Source organism: Cucurbita pepo, chromosome LG11 (assembly GCF_002806865.2).
Source record: "Cucurbita pepo subsp. pepo cultivar mu-cu-16 chromosome LG11, ASM280686v2, whole genome shotgun sequence".
In the NCBI taxonomy this organism is placed as follows: Eukaryota; Viridiplantae; Streptophyta; class Magnoliopsida; order Cucurbitales; family Cucurbitaceae; genus Cucurbita; species Cucurbita pepo.
In genome coordinates this window covers 1,023,038-1,042,028 of record NC_036648.1, presented here as the reverse complement: position 1 = coordinate 1,042,028, position 18,991 = coordinate 1,023,038, and the positions used below count along the sequence as shown (strand labels likewise).

Below are 18,991 nucleotides of genomic sequence, written 5' to 3'. Positions count from 1 at the left end.
AAAAAAAAAAAAAAAAAAAAAGTTGGTGCCACTTTTATAACAATTAAATGCACATGACATAGGAAGAAAAAGAAAAAGAATCTTTGATCCATAAAATTTCAGAAATGGATTCATTTGATCCCTAAAAATTTTAAAATAAGTTTGAGAAATAGATTAATTTATCCCTAAAATTTTAAAATATACTTAATTATCCTTGTTTATAGGAATAGTCTTAAAGATCCCGAGTTTTGAGAGACAGGTCCGAGAAGTCCTACATTTCTTTTTCCATTTCCTAATTAATAGAGTAATTATTTAAAAGTATTTTTAATGTTGATATGACATTTTTGAAATCAAATAAAATAAAATAAAATAGAGAAAGGAACCTTTTCATCGCCAAGAGAATCCAACCCATTGGTTTCAGAAACCAATTTCAATCAGAAACAGTCGCACAAACAAGACAGGGTTCAAGAAAATGTTTGATCTCGACGGCTAACCTTGGATTTGATCGGGATTGGGTCGACATGAACAGATTGCAGAGACATCCTAGCGATCTCCAAAAGGGCAGCATCTCGAACGGCGGGAACATCGCCGATCAAATCCTCGTACGCCGCTTCAAAAGCCTCCAACCAGAATCGCGGCAACCGGCCGCCGCCTCCATGGGAGTACAGATTCCACATGTGCCGGACATCCCTCTCCCGCTCTTCAACTTCCTAATTTTCAGCAAAACAATACACTAAAACAGTAAAAAAAAAAAAACAACAGTAAAAACAAGAACCCACCGTGGAAATAGCTAAAAGGATCACCAGAATGTCAAGATCGTCGAAGATCGGCTTGCGGGGGCCGTCGTAGAATCTGGCGAAAGTTCCGGCGGACCATTTGAGGGAGACGGAGCCGGTGAACATGGACCAGAAAGCGAGGAGTAGAATGGCGGCCAATACCCAGAACTTGTAGCGAGCTTTTCTTGAGAGGAAAAAGGAGACCCCAGTTTCTGATGGAGAGTCCTTCTTCAGTGTGGCCATTGTAGGTGAAAGGTCGGGTTTCATTTTTGGGGGAGAAAGTGGGGTTGTTTTGGGCGTGTTTCTTCAACAGTAGAGAGTGAGAAAGAGAGGAGAGTGATGAGAAATTAATGGAGGGTTTTGTCGTAATGTAAATGCAAGCTTTTATTGGGATCATGAATGGTGACTGTGTGCGAATGGGGCCAAGGCCATGGACAGAGCTTCTTCTGCAATTTGCCTGCGCACAAAAGGGAGTGGAGACTAGAGGAGGGGACCCACTTGGTTGGAATATTATAACCTATTGGAATATAACTTGCTAAAAGAGAGCAACACTCGGGAGGATTCAAACTTTAGGGTTATTTTGTTCACGTGGGATCGCTGGATTCACCCTCTTCCGTGTCACATCTTCTGTGTCATAGTTTGGAGTTTAGCTCTGCTACCGGTAGTAATCAGAGTCCTACGTCATAACAGGCATATCATATCTTGCTCTGATACTATTTATAACAAAAGCCTAGTATCCTTACTCACACATTGATGTCCTTACTCACTGACACATTATTCGGTGTTGACTTTGATATCATTTATAACAACGCAAATTCACCTATATTGTTCTCTTTTTTTGAGATTCCCCTAAGAGTTTTTTAAATTCATCTAAGAGAGGTTTCCACGCCATTACGACCAATTATACTGCACTTTTCTAGGAAAAGTTCTACACAATTAAGTACCAATAAACCTCTCGTCATCAGTTGGGATTTGGTCCAAACCACAACCCTATTGGCTCAACTTAGCTGCCGGCCGGCCACTGTCTCTTGTCACAATTATTTATACACAGAGAAACAGAGCAATTCGCCGGCCATCCTCCTCCCTTCTCTCCATGGCCAGAAGCTTCAAGCTCAAAGTCCGTCTCTTCATCTCCTCTTTCCGATTCTGCCGCCCCAAACACCCACACCCTTTAACTTTCCCCATAACACCTTCGCCGGAAAATTTCCACTACGAGAAGCAATTGCCGGCCAACCCCAAATCCTGCTACAGCTGTTACCACAATCCACCATCGCCACCGCCATCAACGCCAGTGGGTTTCTTCGCCGATTTTTCAACAGAAGAGTCCACATCAGTCTGCATCAGCTGCAAATTGAAATCATACGCTCGGGCAAACGGACTAATGCAAGTGAAAGAAAACAGAGCCGAAACAGAGCATGAAATTTCAGGCGAGGAGAATCGGCGTTCCCCCTTTTCTTGGATAACCAGAAAGAAGTGGAAGAAGAAGAAGAAATCAAAGAAAACGGGGCTTCAAAGCAAGGCATTCCTGGCAAAGCACAAGTCGTATGGGTACGAGGGAGGGGAAGGCGAAGGAACAGAGGCATTGTTGAACTCTTCCATTAGTTTCTCCTCCGATGGATCGCCGGCGAAGAGAAGCGAAATCGGGTCATGTCCAAGTCAAGTGGAATGGAAAATGGGGGAGAGCTTAGTGCAGGTCAAGAAATCGAAGGAACCCCAAGAAGATTTCAAGAGGTCAATGGTACAGATGATATTGGAGAAGGAGATTTTTGAGGCGAAGGGATTGGAGGACCTTTTGCAGTGTTATTTGGCGTTGAACTCGCCGGAGTATCATGGGATTATAGTTGGAGCTTTTTCCGAGGTTTGGGAGTTTCTGTTCTACGATTCCCACTCAAACAAGTGATGGCCTATCAATCTACCTACCATTTTATAATAATCCTATAAGTTTTAAAACCTGTCTACCACTTCAATAAGCATCTCACAATTTACCTCCTTTTGGTCCATCATCCTTGTTCGCACCAGCTCGATGTTTGACTCCGATACCATTTTTAACCGTCCAAACCTACCACTAACAGATATTATACGAGTCTGTTAGAAAAGTATTTCTACACCATTATAAAGAATAAAGAAGTTTACCCTCCAACTCAACCTGGGATCTTTTATCTTTAATATGGTCAAACTCATTTTGGTTTAATGTGGAAAAAGGAACGATGAAAATGATTTAATTTCCTCAATAGAATCCATTGGCTGCACTTTATTTTATATGAGACATGGGAATTTACAAAAAAAAATAAAATCTCAAGAGAACAATGATCCAGTATAAGTAAATAACCAAGTAGATAGGCTTTACGAAGTTACTTGATGCCGTCCTCGATCAACCTAACTTCACAAAGCTTTCCACCAGCTTCATCAGCAAATGTAATCTTCCTCTTCACCTTCTGAATTGCAGTTAGAGAAGAAACATTTGAACCATGCTCGGTTGTTTTCTGCAGTTAAGGGAAGAAAATTCAGTACTTTCCTTCTGTAAGAAAAATCGGATAACGCTGAGGTACTAACCATTATTTTACAAAAGCGGTTGCAATCCCTCGACATTATGGAAAGCCATTTTCTTGCTTGCGCTTGCGCTTTCGTGGCGTCTGCAATGGCCGTTCGCACCTGCCAAAGTGCAGAATAATACATGAGGGGACAACATAATAGTTGCATGGAAGTTCAGGTGCTAATTGCCGGCATACCAAAATCTAAGCAACAATCTGTGCTAAATGTCTAAAGTTCAACAAGAAGTTACAGGAAGGAGCAATGTCCTCAATTGACATAAGCAGCACCCAATTAACCCTTTAATCCATTTATCTTTCGCCTAGTTATCCCCCAAAAGAAGCTGGCAATAGGTTAAAGGAAGAATTTTATTGGACATGATTCCCCACCAGCAAAAACCTCGAGAAGTGAAAAAATAAATCTCCCCGAAATAATTGCCAAAGCCCTTGCATGACTTGGTTAAACACTTGGCGTGCAGGATTGAAACTTACAGCTTAGTACATCCTAGGTAATAAATACTAAGGGAAAGTGGGGTAAATGATTAAAGGCTTTACAAACACGTTCCTATATGCTAATTAATGCCAAAGGATATTAATAATGAAAGCTCTCCGAAGATCACGTCCAATAATTATCTGAAATCGGCATGTTAAACATGAATATTGTAAGGGAACATGGAAAATTCAATTTCTCAATAAAGTAATAGAACTCATGCTGTCAATTAAGTTGTGTTCCCATATATGTTTAGTTACCTCATCCGTGTTAAACTTGAAACTTGTAGCTTGGTTTCCTTCAACATGAAGTCTGTCGTCAACAATTGCTTTCATTGACGTTAACTGATTGGTAAGTTTCAGAGCAAGACATTCTATGTCCTGCATCTGCCTTTGTGTGAATGCAATTGCACTGTCTGAACAATTTTGGACAGCAGTGCTTCTAATGCTAGCTTGAGGAACTACAGTGGTGCTCGCTGAGTGAAGACTTCTCTTCTTTGATTTCCTAATCTTTTGCTTATGATACGTATCCGAATACACTCTCTTCATCTGGTCACGCTCTTCAGCTGAGCCATCCCTGTACTTGATTTGGTTGGAATATGGTTTGCCACTACATGCTAAAATGAAAAGAGAAAAATTAGGAAAATGAAAACGAAAAGTGAACAAACTACTCCCAAACTATAGGACTAGTCATAAATATACTTTAAGGATTTCGCTAGGATTTCACATATGCTTATAAAAATAAATTCTAAAATAAAATAATTAAGTAAAAAAAAATTTATATATATATATATATATATATATATATATATATTATTAAATGAACCCACCTCCCACGTATTAGTGCTAAGGAACTTACTAAACCGATGTTTAACTTCAGGAACTTACTTTTGTATTCTTTGTCATGTAACTGCATAGACCTCATACCCTTCGACAATCTTTTCTGAGATGTTGGAGAAATGGACTGAAAGTGAAAGCACAATAATATAAACAACCTCCGCATAATTTAAAACCAAATATTACATCAATTAGATTCAACTTACTGTTCTCTTTAACAGCAGCCTTATTGGATGACGTTTGGGTTCTTCAGTTTGATTAAACGTGTCCAAAGAACCATCAAGATGAAAATCTGGTGGAGTATTTCTTTCTGAATCATAATAATTAGACATTTGTGGTTGTCTCTCCGTAGCTGGACATTCGCCAGTAGATATCAAATGCTGATCAGGACTAAAGTTACCATCACTGATAGAATTTGTTGAAATACTTTTTCCATGATCAGGGCGCAAGTTACAATTACTGTTAGATTCTGTTGGAATACCTTTTTCATGAACAAATGCCAACTTGTCTTTATAACTGATCTCAGTTAAACATACTTCACCTTCAGGACTCGTCTCTTGGACTTTGAGGCTATTCAGATTATTGAGACTTATGACCTCGTGTGTAAAGGGTATACATTGTGAAATATAAGTGTCACAGCACTGTTCCTCGGTCGGGGCAATTGCTTCAGACATATCTTCACTATTATTCTGAAATATGACCTCGTTTGTAATATAAGTGCCAGAGAGCTGTTCCTTAGTCGAGGAAATAGCTTCTGACATGCTGTAATTGGATATATAACCTGGGGTACATTGCCCCTCCAGGCTCTCTGATGCAGGAAAATCTGAATAATGGGGTTTATGTACCTCCAGGTTATCTTCATACATCCACTCGTTGCTAGATTCCCCTACCATCTGAAGAGTTTTGGGTTCATCATCTTCCAAATATTCATGACATGCACTGTTTAGAACACAATATTCAGCTTCTTTCTCAGATGTTGTCAACTTGGGATACAAAATTGATTCATCAGCTCCATTAGGCCCGTGTTTCAGACACGAGTTTATATTTTCATCACAAAATAGAGACCACTCATCAATTTTGTAGTTTGTGCTTTGGATTTCTGTCACATCGGGTTCGGGAGTTTCAACTTTAATGTCTACTGGAACGGGTAGATCTGAACCAGATGGATGGAGATCTTGATCACTGTTGATCGGGTCAGAATTTCCAATTGTTTGGCCGCAATGTGAACTAGTAGATATTCTACCTTCGTCACATTTGGTTTTCAATTTTCTACATTTAGAAAGTTTGGATTTCCAGATGCTAAGAGCTACATTAAGATCACTATCATCCTCATCAGATAACAAGCATGCATGATCTGGTTCTCGTCTGGAACATGTCCCCAGTTTTTCCTTACTTGAGTCAACGGATCTCGACTGCCTCAACTTTCTTTTCTTGCAGCCTTCCATTATCTGCTTTAAAGTCATGTTATCAACTTCTACATCACTCTGTTCCCCATCGGTATCACTTTTATTGTCAGAATCAGAAACTTCGGGCTCATCATTGAATAGTTTTCTTTCTGCGTAAAGAACTTGGGTTTCCACCTTAAACTCACATTCATCAGGAATATTTTCTTCCAAACCTTCTCTCGACCATCGTCTTGGAAGTGATTCTTGAGTCTTGTCATCTATAGATTCATATATGTCAGTAAGCTTCTTAAATACGACTGCAGGCTTTCCATGGGAGTTGACGTTTAGAACTTTTGACATCGCACCACCTTTAGTGACATTGATATAATGCAAATGACTGAAACTTCTTAATTCCATTCGATAAGTATAATTCTTCCCCTCGCTGAACAGAGATAATGCTTCTCCTGCCGTGAAAAATAGTTATTAAGTAATGGTGGCAATAAATTCATCAGGACAGCATGACTCTAAACAACAAAGTGAAAATTGAGGATCAAAATAGTGTAGGTCCACCGCCCAAAAAAACTTATTCATCTTCAATTTCAAGGAAAATTTCAATAAGACTGCTCCAAAATGGGAAATTGAGGAACATTGGTACAATCAAGTCCGATATAGTTGAAAACCTTGTGACCTCGTGACTCGTCGCCCAAATTATGGGTGAACAAAAGGATTGACACGTTTATGCAGAAACAAAGGTCAGTAGCCAGGAAACTAGCAAGGCGTGAAAAATACCAGTCATCGCCAAGTAAATCCTCCACAATACACATTCATAATTTACTTTATACTCATATATTAAATTGTTAAATCCAGATCTCGACATTAACACTACTCGGCCAATTGAACGGTTCTCCTTTCGGAAAGGAGACAGCTCATTTTCACTAAAATAAACACGTCGACTTAACCATGGACATTAGAGAACTAAATCTAGTTGACGTTATGAATGAACATTCTATCAATCCGTAGGACGTTGTACCTATTAATCCGTGAACGTTAGAGAAAGCTATTCCGATCAACCAAAAAGCCTGAAATATAAGAATTAATGAACATGCTAAACAACTCAGCTAATTAAACTTCCGGAGCTAATGTCCAATGTTTCGTCCAAATGTCTAGATCTCATTATCAAAATAAAAAATGCATCAAACTAATTCGGCTGACGAACTAAAAGGGAATATTTGCAAATCCGATCAATGAATCGACCGCCTCCGATTCGAACAATAGTACCAGAAAAGCAAAAGCAAGTACTGACTAACCAGTGATAGGACTCTTTCAATCGCTGGCGTCGAGGCTGGCAGACGACGGAGGAGGAAGGAGATCAACGAGCAGAAGGCGAAACAGGGCAATCCAGTGACAGAAAAAGGCGGGAGAGAGATCTAGGGCTAGTTCTACCAACAGAAGAAATATTAGAAGAGACGAGATTCAGATTCGCGCCAATTCGTCTGGCGGGAAATCGAGAGACTAAATTAGAGCGAAAATGATTTTATAAACCATTATATAGCGTGCGGTAGATGTGGCCGCTTCTCTTAAATCAGTTACTTCAAATCCGGCCGTTGATTTTGTTGACTCGTTGACTTCAGGTCTTTGCTGAGTGTTGGAGAAGATTTCTCCAATTAACTTTTGGGTCGTGTCACACCCAATCCTACCCCATATATGTACAATTGAAATTTTAGCTTTTAGAAATATTGTTAAATTATAAATTTATTTAAAAAAATAAAAGTTATTCATTAAAAAGTATTTAAACATAATGTTTTTTTTTTAATATATACGTTGTGAATTGTCGTGAAAAACCTTTGTTATATTCCCCTCGTCGATGCATCCTTTTACTGAAATTTATTTGGTTCATCCCATATTGATACACGAATTATCTTGATTTCATGTATAATATTAATATTGTTATGTCTATCTAAAAGTTTGTCTAGCATTGTTTTGAGATGTGAAGTCGTTGTTATCTTGTATTTACCCATAAACAGTTAGAAGAAACTTAGTAAGAGAGATTTTGTGATGTGAAAGTGCGAGAGACACACTTGTAAACATTTTAGTTACAGTGATTTACTGTCATCCATAGATGTACGAGAATTTTTTATTTCCAAAGTACATAAATCTTTGTGTTTCTTTATTTAATTTATGTTTGCGGGCGTATGAACACGATCGATCTTGTTTCCATGTACATTATAATAATTAATATCAGAACATTTTAACTACGATATTAGGGTACATCAATATATACGTTGATATAAAAAAATATAAAGTTATATGATTTAGGCATTAATTAACTAATTAATGTGATGTTGGTGTAACGATCTCCGACGGACAAGTTACAAGCTACAATGTCTGATGGAACAGCAAAATTGGAAACTATTTGGCAATCCTCATCCTCATTAATAATTCGACACGTAAGTGGCTCAGACATTAGGTTGTGCCTGCATGCACATGCCACGTGGCACCACAAGACAATGCCACACATGTCCTGGAACATTAAGACAGCTAACATGGAGGAAAAAGAAAAAAAAGAAAAAAGAAAAAAGGTAATCGTACGCTGTTTTACGAATCGATTCCATACTATTTGTTATAAATTATAATAACATAAATGTTTTAAACGTTAATATTAAAACACTCAAAATCTTAATATATATATATATATATATTGAATTCTCACCTTAATTAATTAAACGAATATTATGGATATATAAATAAGAGATACTGTCTTAATTGTTGTTCATTATTGTAATTAATATACTAGGCTTCTCTTCTACAACAGCTCGAACCATTTATCAAAAGTCTTCGGTCGGAGGAGTTTATTGCACAAAAACGTAAGGACGTAGACCCCCCATGAATCTCGTATGCAAAACTCGCATCTCATTAAGATAAGAGAGTGAGGTACAATAAGACCATTTCTATCCACGGCTCTTCTCACATAACTGTACATGGATGTAATCATTCAAACAGTTATTTCTCCTCGAGATGTAAATGATATTTATATAAAGTGCGAGATTTTTTNAAAGATAATTTAAAAAGATTAAAAGAAAATAAAATAAAAGAATAGTTAAAGGATGAAAATATTGGTGTTTTATCCAATGGGAGAAGGAGCTTCAAACATAACGCAAAATGACAAAAGACGGAAGATTTTGGGAAGAAAAACGTTGGGAGAGAGGAGAGGAGACAGGAACTTGACCAAATTAAAACCGCTTCCCCTTCGCATTTCCCCCAACGAAATGGTCGGAAGGAAGAAATTGATCGAAGCATGTTGACACTATTTCGCCTGAGATCGCGACCTTTTCGAAAGCCCTAGATCCTGGTACAGTCTCCGTCTCTGATTTTTTTAATACCGTCAGCTCCTTTTTTTTTTTTTTTTTTTTTTTTTTTTTTTTTTNATCTGTAATAACTTCTCACGGATTCGTAAAAAAAGCGAAACAAACAAAAGAAATCCAGGTAAGTTTTCGACGAAACGCTCCTGTTCCCAGATCCGAACAGAATCAGAGATCCGAAATTTAAGTTCACTCTGTATGGCGAGGTATTGAATAGCTTCTCCTAGCTTATTGAATGGCGAATCCGCGGAAAGGCAAGCTTCTTTTCATATATTTTCTATTCGTTTTTGGTATTCCCTATGTTTCTAGGGATTTTGTATGTTGTTCCAGCTCCTTGGAGCTGAACCAATCTGAAACTGAAGTCCCTTTTGAAACTAGACAGTATGATGTACTGAAAAATCTCGAAGAGTTAGTGAGAAACCTTAGCGATGTAGTTAGTAAGTTGGAGCTGAGGTTATCTAATATTCCCACGGCGGTGCATAGAGATGTGAAGTTGAATACTGATGCTTCGAGGCGGGTAGTGCCTGAGGTGGTTAGTTTAGGCGGGGGTAAACAAGATGGTTTGAATGATGGTGGAGATGGCGATTTGGACACTAGAATTCAAGATGGGGGTAGAGGGAGAGCTGTTTCAGTGACCAAATACAGTCCATTTTGGTCTGAGAGGTTCCACTTTATGTCGGCTGTAAAATTGGAGTCTGATGCTACTTCTATCAATGTCTTGCCGCTCAGGGATTTTGAGGGGCATAGCAAGTATGTAGCTGTTGGAGATGAGACAGGGAGAATTTATGTCTTTGTGAGAAATGGAGATGTTGCGGTTGAGCTTCGTACAATGTCTGGATCGCCCATTACTGCAATGCTTTCGTATATGTCTATTTATAAGAACGAGACCCTTCTGGTTACGGGGCACGAGAGCGGGGCGATCTCGATGCATCGGATTTGGGAGGGATCAAATGGGGAGGAGTCGAATTCGATTTTCATGGAACATGTTTTGGAATTTGTGGTCACTGATGGTCGAGAGGAGAAGTCGCCAATTTCCATATTGGAAGTTCATCATGTTGGGAGGACCAGGTACATTCTGTCTTCAGATGTCAAGGGAAAGATCAAGGTTTTCAGAGAAGATGGTACAGTTTATGGTTCTGTCATGCCGACGAGTAGGCCGATAGCATTCTTGAAGCAGAGGCTTTTGTTCTTGACAGAAACTGGTGCTGGCTCATTGGATTTGAGGAGCATGAAACTTAGGGAGTCCGAATGCGAGGGATTGAATTATTCTCTAGCTCGAAACTACGTGTTTGATGCCACAGAGCGATCTAAAGCCTATGGTTTTACATCAGACGGCGATTTAATTCATGTTATGTTGTTGGGAGATATAATGAACTTTAAATGCAGGGTTAGATCAAAGAAGAAGTTTGAGCTTGACGAACCACTTCTCTTTCAGGCAGTTAAGGGTTATTTGCTTGTGATTGGCAGCGAGAAGGTTCATGTTTTCAATGTGTCGTCGCAGCATTATGTTAGAGTTGGTGCACCGAGGCTTCTATTTTCGGCTCGTTTAGACGAGATCAGGTCATCTTTCCTGAACAACCAGAATTCGGATTTAGAGTCTCAAGGAAAATTTATACCCTTAATATCTAGTGATCGTGAAAAGCTTGTGGTTCTTGGACTAGGAGGTGGATATATAGGAATGTATCGCTCTAATCTTCCAATTTATAAAGGAGAGTTCAACACAATGCTCTGGACAAGCCCTGTTCTGTTTTTCATACTATTTCTCTTTGGAGCTTGGCAATTCTTTGCCAAGAAAAAGGAGGCACTCACTTCATGGGGACCTGATGACCCTTTTACTGCCACTTCACCAACTACCGGAGCTCCACTGGGAACTGGATCGACCGAGCGAACGTCTTTCATAGACACTCCTTCGAGAAGTACTGATATGCGAACGTCTTTCATAGACACTCCTTCGAGAAGTACTGATATGATGGATCTCAGAGGAGGCAGCGGCCTAAGAGGACCACCACGGCGTTATGGTTCTCCTACAGGGTATCCTGGCGGGGTAACGAGTTCTTTTAGGCCAGCTACGACAAGTGACCATAGCTCGAGACAGGCTGCAGTTGATCCAAATTATAGAGCAGCTTCTGAGCTCAAATTTAGGGGATCGCCATTAGAACCTCCAGGATTTCCAAAACGAAGGGAGCCTCTATTTGCAAACAACCAGGTGGTGAATCAGGTGGTGGATGAAAGCAGTTAAAGGAAAAGTAGGTATCAGCTAGAAATCTTTGCTTCAAAGAGTTTCAAGTTCTTGAATCCTGATTACGTTCTCTTTTTTCCCATTTGCTCGTTTGCGTTTGCTGGTCGGTACGAACATGTTTGATCTCGCTATATTTCTATATCTCTGTGTTTCTAGTTGCATGCAAAGGAGAAGGAAAAGAAAAAAAAAAAAAAAGAATAGTGAAATAATGCAATTTTCTTCTTGAAATTGTTGTTCCCCTTTTGCATACTTCTGCTGATTCCATCATGCCCGCACAATGTTTTAACAGTCTTAACTTAAATTCAAGTTCTTCATGAGATGTATCATGTAAAATTATACTATCAAGTAGAAATATGAGTTCACGAATATTATAAACAACTCGTCCTGAAACACGAGTCCTCTGGGGTTCATGCTTGTCTGGGTAAGCTTAGTTCTTACGTTTGAATCGCCTTGCTTACCAACTGCGATCTGTATAATGTTCTTCTTGCTTGGTGTAAAGTTTGTACCATTTCAGACAGCGACACGGACCAAACCGATTCGGTTTGGTCGATCAACAGCCTATATGAATAGCATTACTGCAAATTCCCCAGATCATGCATTGTTCTACACCTTGGTTGAATGGTTGTGGAGTTTCTTTGCTTTTCCTTCAGCTTCAAAAGTTTGGGTTAAGACGAGGCTTGTTTTCCATAGCTGTCCTAAACTCCCATATCCAGATTAAGGGTTAGGAGATTTTATAATATGCAACCAAACCTACAATCTCGGATCTACAACCTTTTCTTTTTTAAAAATCAAATCCCTCGTCATCGTCTTACACGTGGCGAGATTCTCCCTGACACTGTTGGTCGGAGAAATTATTCTGTCACGAGTTCTTTTAATCTGATAATTTGTTTAGGGGTATAATCGTCTTTTCGTGGCTCTGGTTTTAAAAAAATGGAATAAATAATTCGACTATACGTCATGCACCGGCTGAAGTAGTCCGACTTGGCCTACGAAAATTAATAAACTCGCAGATCCGGACACGTGGCGTCCGTGGGGCCCAGGGTAATCCACCAAAACGTAGTTGGAAACTTAACCATGGTTGGCGCGCCGCTTTAATAAGAAGATAACCGAAATTTTAAATTTCTGGCTCTTTCTTCAACTTCTGCCTCTCTTGTTCCTCTCAAGTGTGAACTGCGAAGTGACCGCCGCCTCGAAGGATCACGCATTCCCGGCGAAAAATCCGACGACCGGTTTAATTTTGACATTTACGTAAAACTCAAAGAAGATAATCCTCTGAAATTCTCTAAGTAGTCCGATTTTCCAATGGTATCGGTAGAGAATAATCCTCCGACGGCGGCGGTTGCGGCATCTTGCTCGCCGGGAGTTGAAATCGAGATAATCGACGCCGTAGCTGTAGCGAAGAAGAAGCGGAATCTCCCGGGGATACCAGATCCGGCGGCGTTGGTGATCGTTCTGTCGCCGAAATCGCTTCTAGCAACAAACCGATTCCTGTGCGAGATCTGCAACAAAGGATTCAAACGAGACAGAACCTTCAGCTTCATCGACGCGGCCACAAGTTGCCTTGGAAGCTCCGGCAGCGGACGAGCAATGAGATTCGAAAACGAATCTACGTCAAGCTCAGCCTGCAGGACTTCATGATTCTCAAACAAATTATCGTGAGATTCACATGTGAACTGAATCCTCAGCCGAATTGAAAATCCTAAATTTGATGAGACTCACAAGAACGTACACAAGCTACACAGCACAATAGAAAAATCTCAAGAAGAATCATACGAACAAGTTTATTCGGGATGATATTGATTAATGAATACTTGCACATGATGGTGAGGGTATTTTGTTTTCCATATATTTATCATCTACAAGAATTTACAGATGATGACATCCCAAATTAGCATTGCCGTGGTGTACCTGCAGGAACACCAAAGAGACAACACCTCAGAATTCAGATTAATAGGCTGCTTAAACTTGCTTTCTCAAGGCAATTTCTGACACGTTCAAATATTGTCAACACTTTCAATTCCATTCCCAAAACAAAAAAAAATTTAGTTCAGGAATCAACCTATTACATCATACTGACCCTCAACCTCACGGTTTTAAAACGCGTTTCCACCTCATGGTTTTAAAACGCGTCTTTTAGAGGAGAGGTGTGAGTTTTTCACACCCTTATAATGAATGCTTCGTCAACCGATGTGGGATCTTACAATCTACACCCATTGGGAGCCAATGTCCTCGTTGGCACGCTGCCTGATGACTGGCTCTAATACCATTTGTAACAGTTCAAACCCACCGCTAGTAGATATTATCTGCTTTGACCCTCATCCTTACAGTTTTAAAACGTGTCTTCTAGGGAGAGGTTTCCACACCCTTATAAGGAATGTTTTATTCCCTTCTCCAACAAATGTGGGATGTCACATACAAACTCACGCCATACTAGGTAAAAACTAAACTCTACTCAAATATTATGTTTGTTAGATATATATATTATACAGGCCAAGAAACGCACTCTAGTAGTACCTACATAGATGGATGGGTGCGTAACTTCCCCCCCGTCATAACAGTTCATTCCTGGACAAACTAAAACTACACACGAACTAGTGAATTCAGTCGTCTTTCTGATGCAAAACAATACGGGTGTTATTATTACCATTCAGAGCAGCAAGATAAACACGCTTCTCCGCGAGTCCAATATCCGAAAGCATCATATTTCCCTGCAGATAAAAACAGTCGCCATAACTTTAGCTCGAGCTCTAAAGAAAATTAGTCAGAAAGGTCTCAAAGTTGTTCTCGTTGTCTCCTAAATGAATATAGAATAGTGCAACGAAGGAGAGAGCATACCTCTTTGGCCATCAACCTTCTAACATTATTAGCATAAAGCTTCGGATCATTCTTTTCTTCTGGTGATGGGACGTAGACCGGCAGTCTTATTACCTCCATGTGATTTACAAATTGACAGAGAAGAAGTAAAAAATGACGGCCCTGCCAATAAAAATTCAAATCTCTCTTAAACTGGGTCCTGAAACCTTTACAATATCAAAAGGGTTGCCACAAACGAGTTGGGGTTCAACAATTTGAGGTAAAAGCAACAAACTCATATAAGGCGCTGTGGGTTCAAACCATGTCTGCAGCTAATTCTCCTTCAAAAGTTTAAGAAAAGTTTAAGAAGACATGTTGAAAGGGCAAAGTAGAATAAAATAGAATGCCTCACTCCTGTTATTGATTCCCAGGCCAAACTAAATCTCTGATACGGATATCTTAAAATCAATGGAAGAACAGGAGCTCTTGACAAAAATGCACCCGTTTTGAATGGCAGGAGAAACTCCCCATTCGTAGTTGTTCCTTCTGTAGAAGTAATAATAACACATTAAACAACTTGGACGATGAAAAAACCACAAGCACAAATTCTTAACTAGTCCTTAGATTATCACAATAGCCATTCTCACAAATAAATTTGCCGATATTCATACTATTTTTATTGCTATCTAAGAATCAGAAGCCAAAAGAATGAGGCTTTTTGCCCCCAACATTTTTAACAATTACAGCCGAAGTTTTAGCTGAAACGCTCAAGAAAGCTCTCCCTCCGTTTCTTCTTCCCAATTTTCTTTCATGGAAGACAGAGAAACTAATGACTCTTGTTTGGTGGCTAATGAGCTTACTGATGATCATGTTAAGAATTTAAAAAAAAAAAAAAAAAAAAAAAAAAGTTCTGGAAGAAACAAAGCCAAAAGCTGTTTTAGGAACTATGGAGAAAGGAGTCAGATAATTTCAAGCACCGTGAGTTAGGTAAATGTATACCTTGCTTAAATAACAAAGCCAAAAGTCCCCAACTATCAAAATGAGATAAGTTGAAGCATTGTGATTCTCTTAAGTTAAAGGGGCACGCATAAATCAGGAAGAAACAAAATAAAAGAGAATGTGGTTAAGACCACATTAAGAAACCTGGAAAAAGCATCATCATGGGAGCAGAGCTATTCTTCACAGCTTCTCGAATTCTTTCACTCACAACACCTACAAGCAACAGGATGATTAATATCTGAAGACCAGATGCGGAATTACAGATGAACATCAGTTAAGAGCTATTTCGTGGGACTAATGTCCTCGAATGAACTCTAATGCAAGAATCGTGCGGTAATGGGGATTTACAATAATAATGTGCAAACAATGATGGTTTCTTTCCTATGTTGTCTTAAAAAAACTAACGAACTCAAATCTATGACTATAAAGCCAATGGAATGAGTATCTCTAAAAAAGTTTCAAAAAGCAACAACAATCTACCTGAAACACCCTTGGAGTCAGATGTCTTTGACTCCCGTTGAACATAAACACAGCCAAGGCACTTGCTGTCACAAACAACAACAGCTAAACTTGAGCAACATAAAACGTCAAACAGGTTCAGGGGTAATTTTTGGATTTTCCCCTAAATTTTGAAGATTAACCTTTCGATAGAAAATTGGGTTTTTGTAAAATAATTCATTGAAACCAATGTTTGGGAACCGAATGCATATGATGCAATACAGTAGAGGAGTCAAGATGTACCAGAAAGAACAAGGCTAACCTGATAATACCAACTAGAGGAATGTTAGCCACTGATCTCTTCAGCCAAACAAAGGAAAAGAAGAAAAATCGATGATCAGAAAACCAGAATTTGTCACTCATTGTAGTAAAATTAGAAAAATTATGTTTGAACAAAACCTTAGCAACAAAACTTGGAAAGGAAGAAGACATATGATACAAGATATCCAAATATGATACATGGTTGCTGATAATGGCCCCTGGTCTTTCAGATTCTTGAGACTTCTCTTGCCCCTCGTTCTAGACATCAAACAAGAGGAAAGAGCAAATAACAGTCAACACGAGAACAATCTCAAAGATGCAGAGTTTAAGATAACTATGAACTGAAATGTACAAGAAAGCAGAACAGAACAATGACCGAATCTCAACTTGGAAAAGATAGCAGAAATTAAAGCGCACCTCGTTAGTTGACTTGTCCTCATTTGGCAGGATTCGATAAACTTCCGAAATCCAATAAAACCCTAAAACGAATAACATGGCTCTGGACAGAAATCTTCCGGTGCAAACAATTACGGACCTCCTCCATCCCACCATATGCGCGTAGTCCTCCTGCTCATCCGTCTCCCTATTCGGATCGTGAAATAACGTACAAACTCTGCAAATCATGTAATAGAGGAACAGCAAACTCGTCCCAATAACCACCCGTATAGGAACGATTGTAACGAGCGCTATTGCGAGCAGCACCTTCTCCATCCACGGCAGCTCCCCTCGGCCCATGGTGCCGTAAACATCTCGTCGGACAAACGGAGCATATTTCTGGTGGAGATCGTCGGAATCGTCGTCGGCAACGGCGTCAGAGTCTGGATTCAACAGTGGACGGTCGTCCTGGGCAGAAGACTCATCGGACGCGTTGGATTGGGGCGGGTCGAATCTCAATTGGTGGAGCTCAGACGCCATTTCCCTATACAGACGCGATTCCGATCCGATCAAGATTTCTATGCTTCGCCAAGCTCCTCAGGAGCTTCCAGACTAAGATCGCGTTGTCACGACCGTTTTCTTTTTGCTCCTATCTCTTTCATTTCTAATTTAGCTTTCTTAATTTTTTAAATTATAAATTTAGTTTTCATTTTCTTTTTTATTTTTAAAAATTTTAAAAATTAGTATATACCGAAGTTTAAAATTGGATATAAAATTTCATTTTATTTCTAAATAGATCCAATAATTTTTTTGATAAATAATAGACGAGTGTACCTCTTATAATTATATAATTCTAAAATTCTTTAGATTTTCAATTATGCGCTCATAATTATTTGATAATTTAATTCTCGTAACATTAAAATTATGCGCTCATAATTGTTTGATAATTTAATTCTCGTAACATTAAAATCATATTTATTTTTTTATTTCCGTAAAGACTTTATTACATGTATTTTGTTATTATCTAGTAAAAATGAATGAATTTTATAACAACTATTATTAAAAGTATATAACTAAATTATTATAAAATAAATAGTTACGATCAAAATGTGTAATTAGACAATAATGTAAATTTAAAGTTTAGGTACATAAAATAACTGTAAGAGATTTAATTGGTATAATAAAATTTATCGAGTCACGTGTCTAATGTTTTTCAGTTGGCTAAATTAATCTCTAATATAAAAAAATATATTTATAAATTTTTAAAAGTTTAAATATTACCCTCAAATTTTGAAAATGTTAAAAAATATAATAATCATGATTTTGAATAGAAATGTTTAAAAAATACTATTAAAGCGTATAATGTGTGGCTGTGTGCTATGAATGTTTTGAAATGAACTGTGAATAAATCTAAAATGGACAGAAAATTGAGCCCAATAAGATCGAGACGGAGAGGAATTTCAGCATGATATCCAGTTCTTATGAGTGCTAATCAATGCCGAGATAAGCCCAGCCCAAGAAATTGGAAGAGGACCTGAAAGCCGGCCATTCCCATCGCGAATGTCCGCCGCCGCCATGAATCCATCGGCAAAATCTTGAACAATCGAAAGCTTCTTCATCAGCTTTTTCGTTTGCAATTTCTTCATCCTCTCTTCCTCTTCCCGATGTTTATCTCCTCTGGTAACTGCAATCTCAATACTCGCTTTCAAACACGCCTCGTCTTCAAGAATCCGTTTCAAATCCCTAATTTTCAACGAAATACTGCCGATATAGCCGATTAATTCCGCCCACGCGCTGATCTTCTGCAAGTGATTCGAGTGCCGTTTGTCAATTAAACCAGATTTAGCCAACCAAATGAACTGTTCGATAAAGTAATAAAATCCCTCTCCGCCATAGGCAACGAGAGCGAGCAGAAGTTGTTGGCGAGATTCGAAATGCGAATTTCTCAAGGCGTTTAGGTCTTGGATGAACTTGCCGAGACGGAAGGCTTTGCGACTGACGCCGACGCTGGATTCGAAGCTCTTGAGACGGTGCGTAAGAGGAAGGGATTCGGGAAGAGCGGAGGAGGAGAGGATGATCTTGGTGGCGTACCTGGAGATTTTCAAGAGCTTGTCGACGCCGTCTCTCTTTGCGAGGTAAGCTTCGAGGTGATTGAAGAAGTCTCTTTGTTTCTCGGTAGAGGAGGGGGGAGCTTTGGAAGCCATGGCGGTGCTAGCGGCGGGAAGTTTCTGTTTCCCCCAAATTGACCGGAGATTGGAGATTAATTTGAGAGAGGAGAATCCAACGACGTCGTTTTGGGGATTCTGATTTTCGTCTATTTATCCGTGCCATGACATTCGCTAAGTCAGAGAAAATAATAAAAGAAAAAAGAAAAAAAACGAGAGAATTTGCAGGAGACGGAGACCATAAGCTTGGAGGAGAGTGCTTGGACTTTTGTTTTTTTTTTTTTTTTTTTTTTTTTTTTTTTTTTTTT

General features: G+C 39.0%; 6 protein-coding genes across 16 annotated transcripts in view; 2 read left to right on the top strand and 4 right to left on the bottom strand.

Annotated features, from left to right (window-relative positions):
• Positions 1–1,304, bottom strand: part of LOC111805922 — a 1,829-nt gene extending 525 nt beyond the window's left edge. For 2 of the 7 annotated variants that reach the window (XR_002816717.1, XM_023691220.1), the window contains exons 1-2: positions 759–1,298; positions 474–689 (exon numbers count right to left, since the gene is read on the bottom strand). Coding sequence is in view for 5 of the 7 variants with exons in the window: in XM_023691220.1 (XP_023546988.1) it covers positions 474–689; positions 759–1,022 (480 nt within the window). In the remaining 2 variants the exon portion in view is untranslated. Of the gene's footprint in view, positions 1–336; positions 690–758 lie in introns of those variants that run through there. The other 5 variants (XR_002816718.1, XM_023691218.1, XM_023691221.1 and 2 more) reach the window with 5 other exon arrangements.
• LOC111805471 (transcription repressor OFP7-like) lies at positions 1,151–2,705 on the top strand. Its single transcript, XM_023690576.1, has 2 exons — positions 1,151–1,256; positions 1,697–2,705. Exons 1-2 carry the CDS (start codon positions 1,151–1,153, stop codon positions 2,653–2,655), a joined length of 1,065 nt encoding a protein of 354 aa, XP_023546344.1. The 3' UTR covers positions 2,656–2,705.
• LOC111804698 lies at positions 2,606–7,494 on the bottom strand. 2 transcript variants are annotated; one of them, XM_023689453.1, is made up of 7 exons: positions 7,302–7,494; positions 4,816–6,518; positions 4,661–4,736; positions 4,034–4,389; positions 3,309–3,407; positions 3,111–3,238; positions 2,606–2,820 (listed from the first exon to the last, which is right to left on the bottom strand). In XM_023689453.1, exons 2-7 carry the CDS (start codon positions 6,409–6,411, stop codon positions 2,700–2,702), a joined length of 2,376 nt encoding a protein of 791 aa, XP_023545221.1. In that variant the 5' UTR covers positions 6,412–6,518; positions 7,302–7,494; the 3' UTR covers positions 2,606–2,699. The 2 variants fall into 2 exon arrangements, with proteins under 2 accessions (XP_023545221.1, XP_023545220.1); XM_023689452.1 differs by having other exon boundaries at positions 4,816–6,458.
• A 1,643-nt stretch (positions 7,495–9,137) lies between these two features.
• LOC111805396 (uncharacterized membrane protein At1g75140-like) lies at positions 9,138–11,909 on the top strand. Its single transcript, XM_023690473.1, has 2 exons — positions 9,138–9,343; positions 9,455–11,909. Exon 2 carries the CDS (start codon positions 9,589–9,591, stop codon positions 11,590–11,592), a length of 2,004 nt encoding a protein of 667 aa, XP_023546241.1. The 5' UTR covers positions 9,138–9,343; positions 9,455–9,588; the 3' UTR covers positions 11,593–11,909.
• Positions 11,910–13,347: 1,438 nt separating this feature from the next.
• On the bottom strand, positions 13,348–17,179 carry LOC111805928 (lysophospholipid acyltransferase LPEAT1-like). Of its 4 annotated transcripts, none has more exons than XM_023691226.1 (10): positions 16,561–17,179; positions 16,282–16,401; positions 16,145–16,182; positions 15,865–15,929; positions 15,529–15,597; positions 14,798–14,931; positions 14,428–14,568; positions 14,237–14,300; positions 14,107–14,172; positions 13,348–13,500 (listed from the first exon to the last, which is right to left on the bottom strand). In XM_023691226.1, the coding sequence occupies exons 1-10, from the start codon at positions 17,056–17,058 to the stop codon at positions 13,481–13,483; spliced, it is 1,215 nt and encodes a 404-aa protein (XP_023546994.1). In that variant the 5' UTR covers positions 17,059–17,179; the 3' UTR covers positions 13,348–13,480. The 4 variants fall into 4 exon arrangements, with proteins under 4 accessions (XP_023546994.1, XP_023546993.1, XP_023546995.1 ...); XM_023691225.1 differs by having other exon boundaries at positions 14,111–14,172; XM_023691227.1 differs by lacking the exon at positions 14,107–14,172.
• A 731-nt stretch (positions 17,180–17,910) lies between these two features.
• On the bottom strand, positions 17,911–18,941 carry LOC111805738 (peroxisomal membrane protein 11A-like). The gene has a single exon (XM_023690956.1). It carries the CDS (start codon positions 18,720–18,722, stop codon positions 17,979–17,981), a length of 744 nt encoding a protein of 247 aa, XP_023546724.1. The 5' UTR covers positions 18,723–18,941; the 3' UTR covers positions 17,911–17,978.
• Between the last annotated feature and the right edge of the window lie 50 nt (positions 18,942–18,991).

Coding starts and splice junctions, on each gene's coding strand:
- LOC111805471 (XM_023690576.1), top strand. CDS start 1,151: ATGAATGGTGACTGTGTGCGAATGGGGCCAAGGCCATGGACAGAGCTT. Junction 1,257..1,696: donor TAGAGGAGGGGACCCACTTG/GTTGGAATATTA, acceptor TACACAATTAAG/TACCAATAAACCTCTCGTCA.
- LOC111804698 (XM_023689453.1), bottom strand. CDS start 6,411: ATGGAATTAAGAAGTTTCAGTCATTTGCATTATATCAATGTCACTAAA. Junction 4,390..4,660: donor ACATGACAAAGAATACAAAA/GTAAGTTCCTGA, acceptor TTTTCATTTTAG/CATGTAGTGGCAAACCATAT. Junction 3,239..3,308: donor ACCGCTTTTGTAAAATAATG/GTTAGTACCTCA, acceptor CCTTAACTGCAG/AAAACAACCGAGCATGGTTC.
- LOC111805396 (XM_023690473.1), top strand. CDS start 9,589: ATGGCGAATCCGCGGAAAGGCAAGCTTCTTTTCATATATTTTCTATTC.
- LOC111805928 (XM_023691224.1), bottom strand. CDS start 17,058: ATGGCGTCTGAGCTCCACCAATTGAGATTCGACCCGCCCCAATCCAAC. Junction 15,930..16,144: donor CCTCTAGTTGGTATTATCAG/GTTAGCCTTGTT, acceptor TGTTTGTGACAG/CAAGTGCCTTGGCTGTGTTT. Junction 14,569..14,797: donor CCTGGGAATCAATAACAGGA/GTGAGGCATTCT, acceptor TTTTATTGGCAG/GGCCGTCATTTTTTACTTCT.
- LOC111805738 (XM_023690956.1), bottom strand. CDS start 18,722: ATGGCTTCCAAAGCTCCCCCCTCCTCTACCGAGAAACAAAGAGACTTC.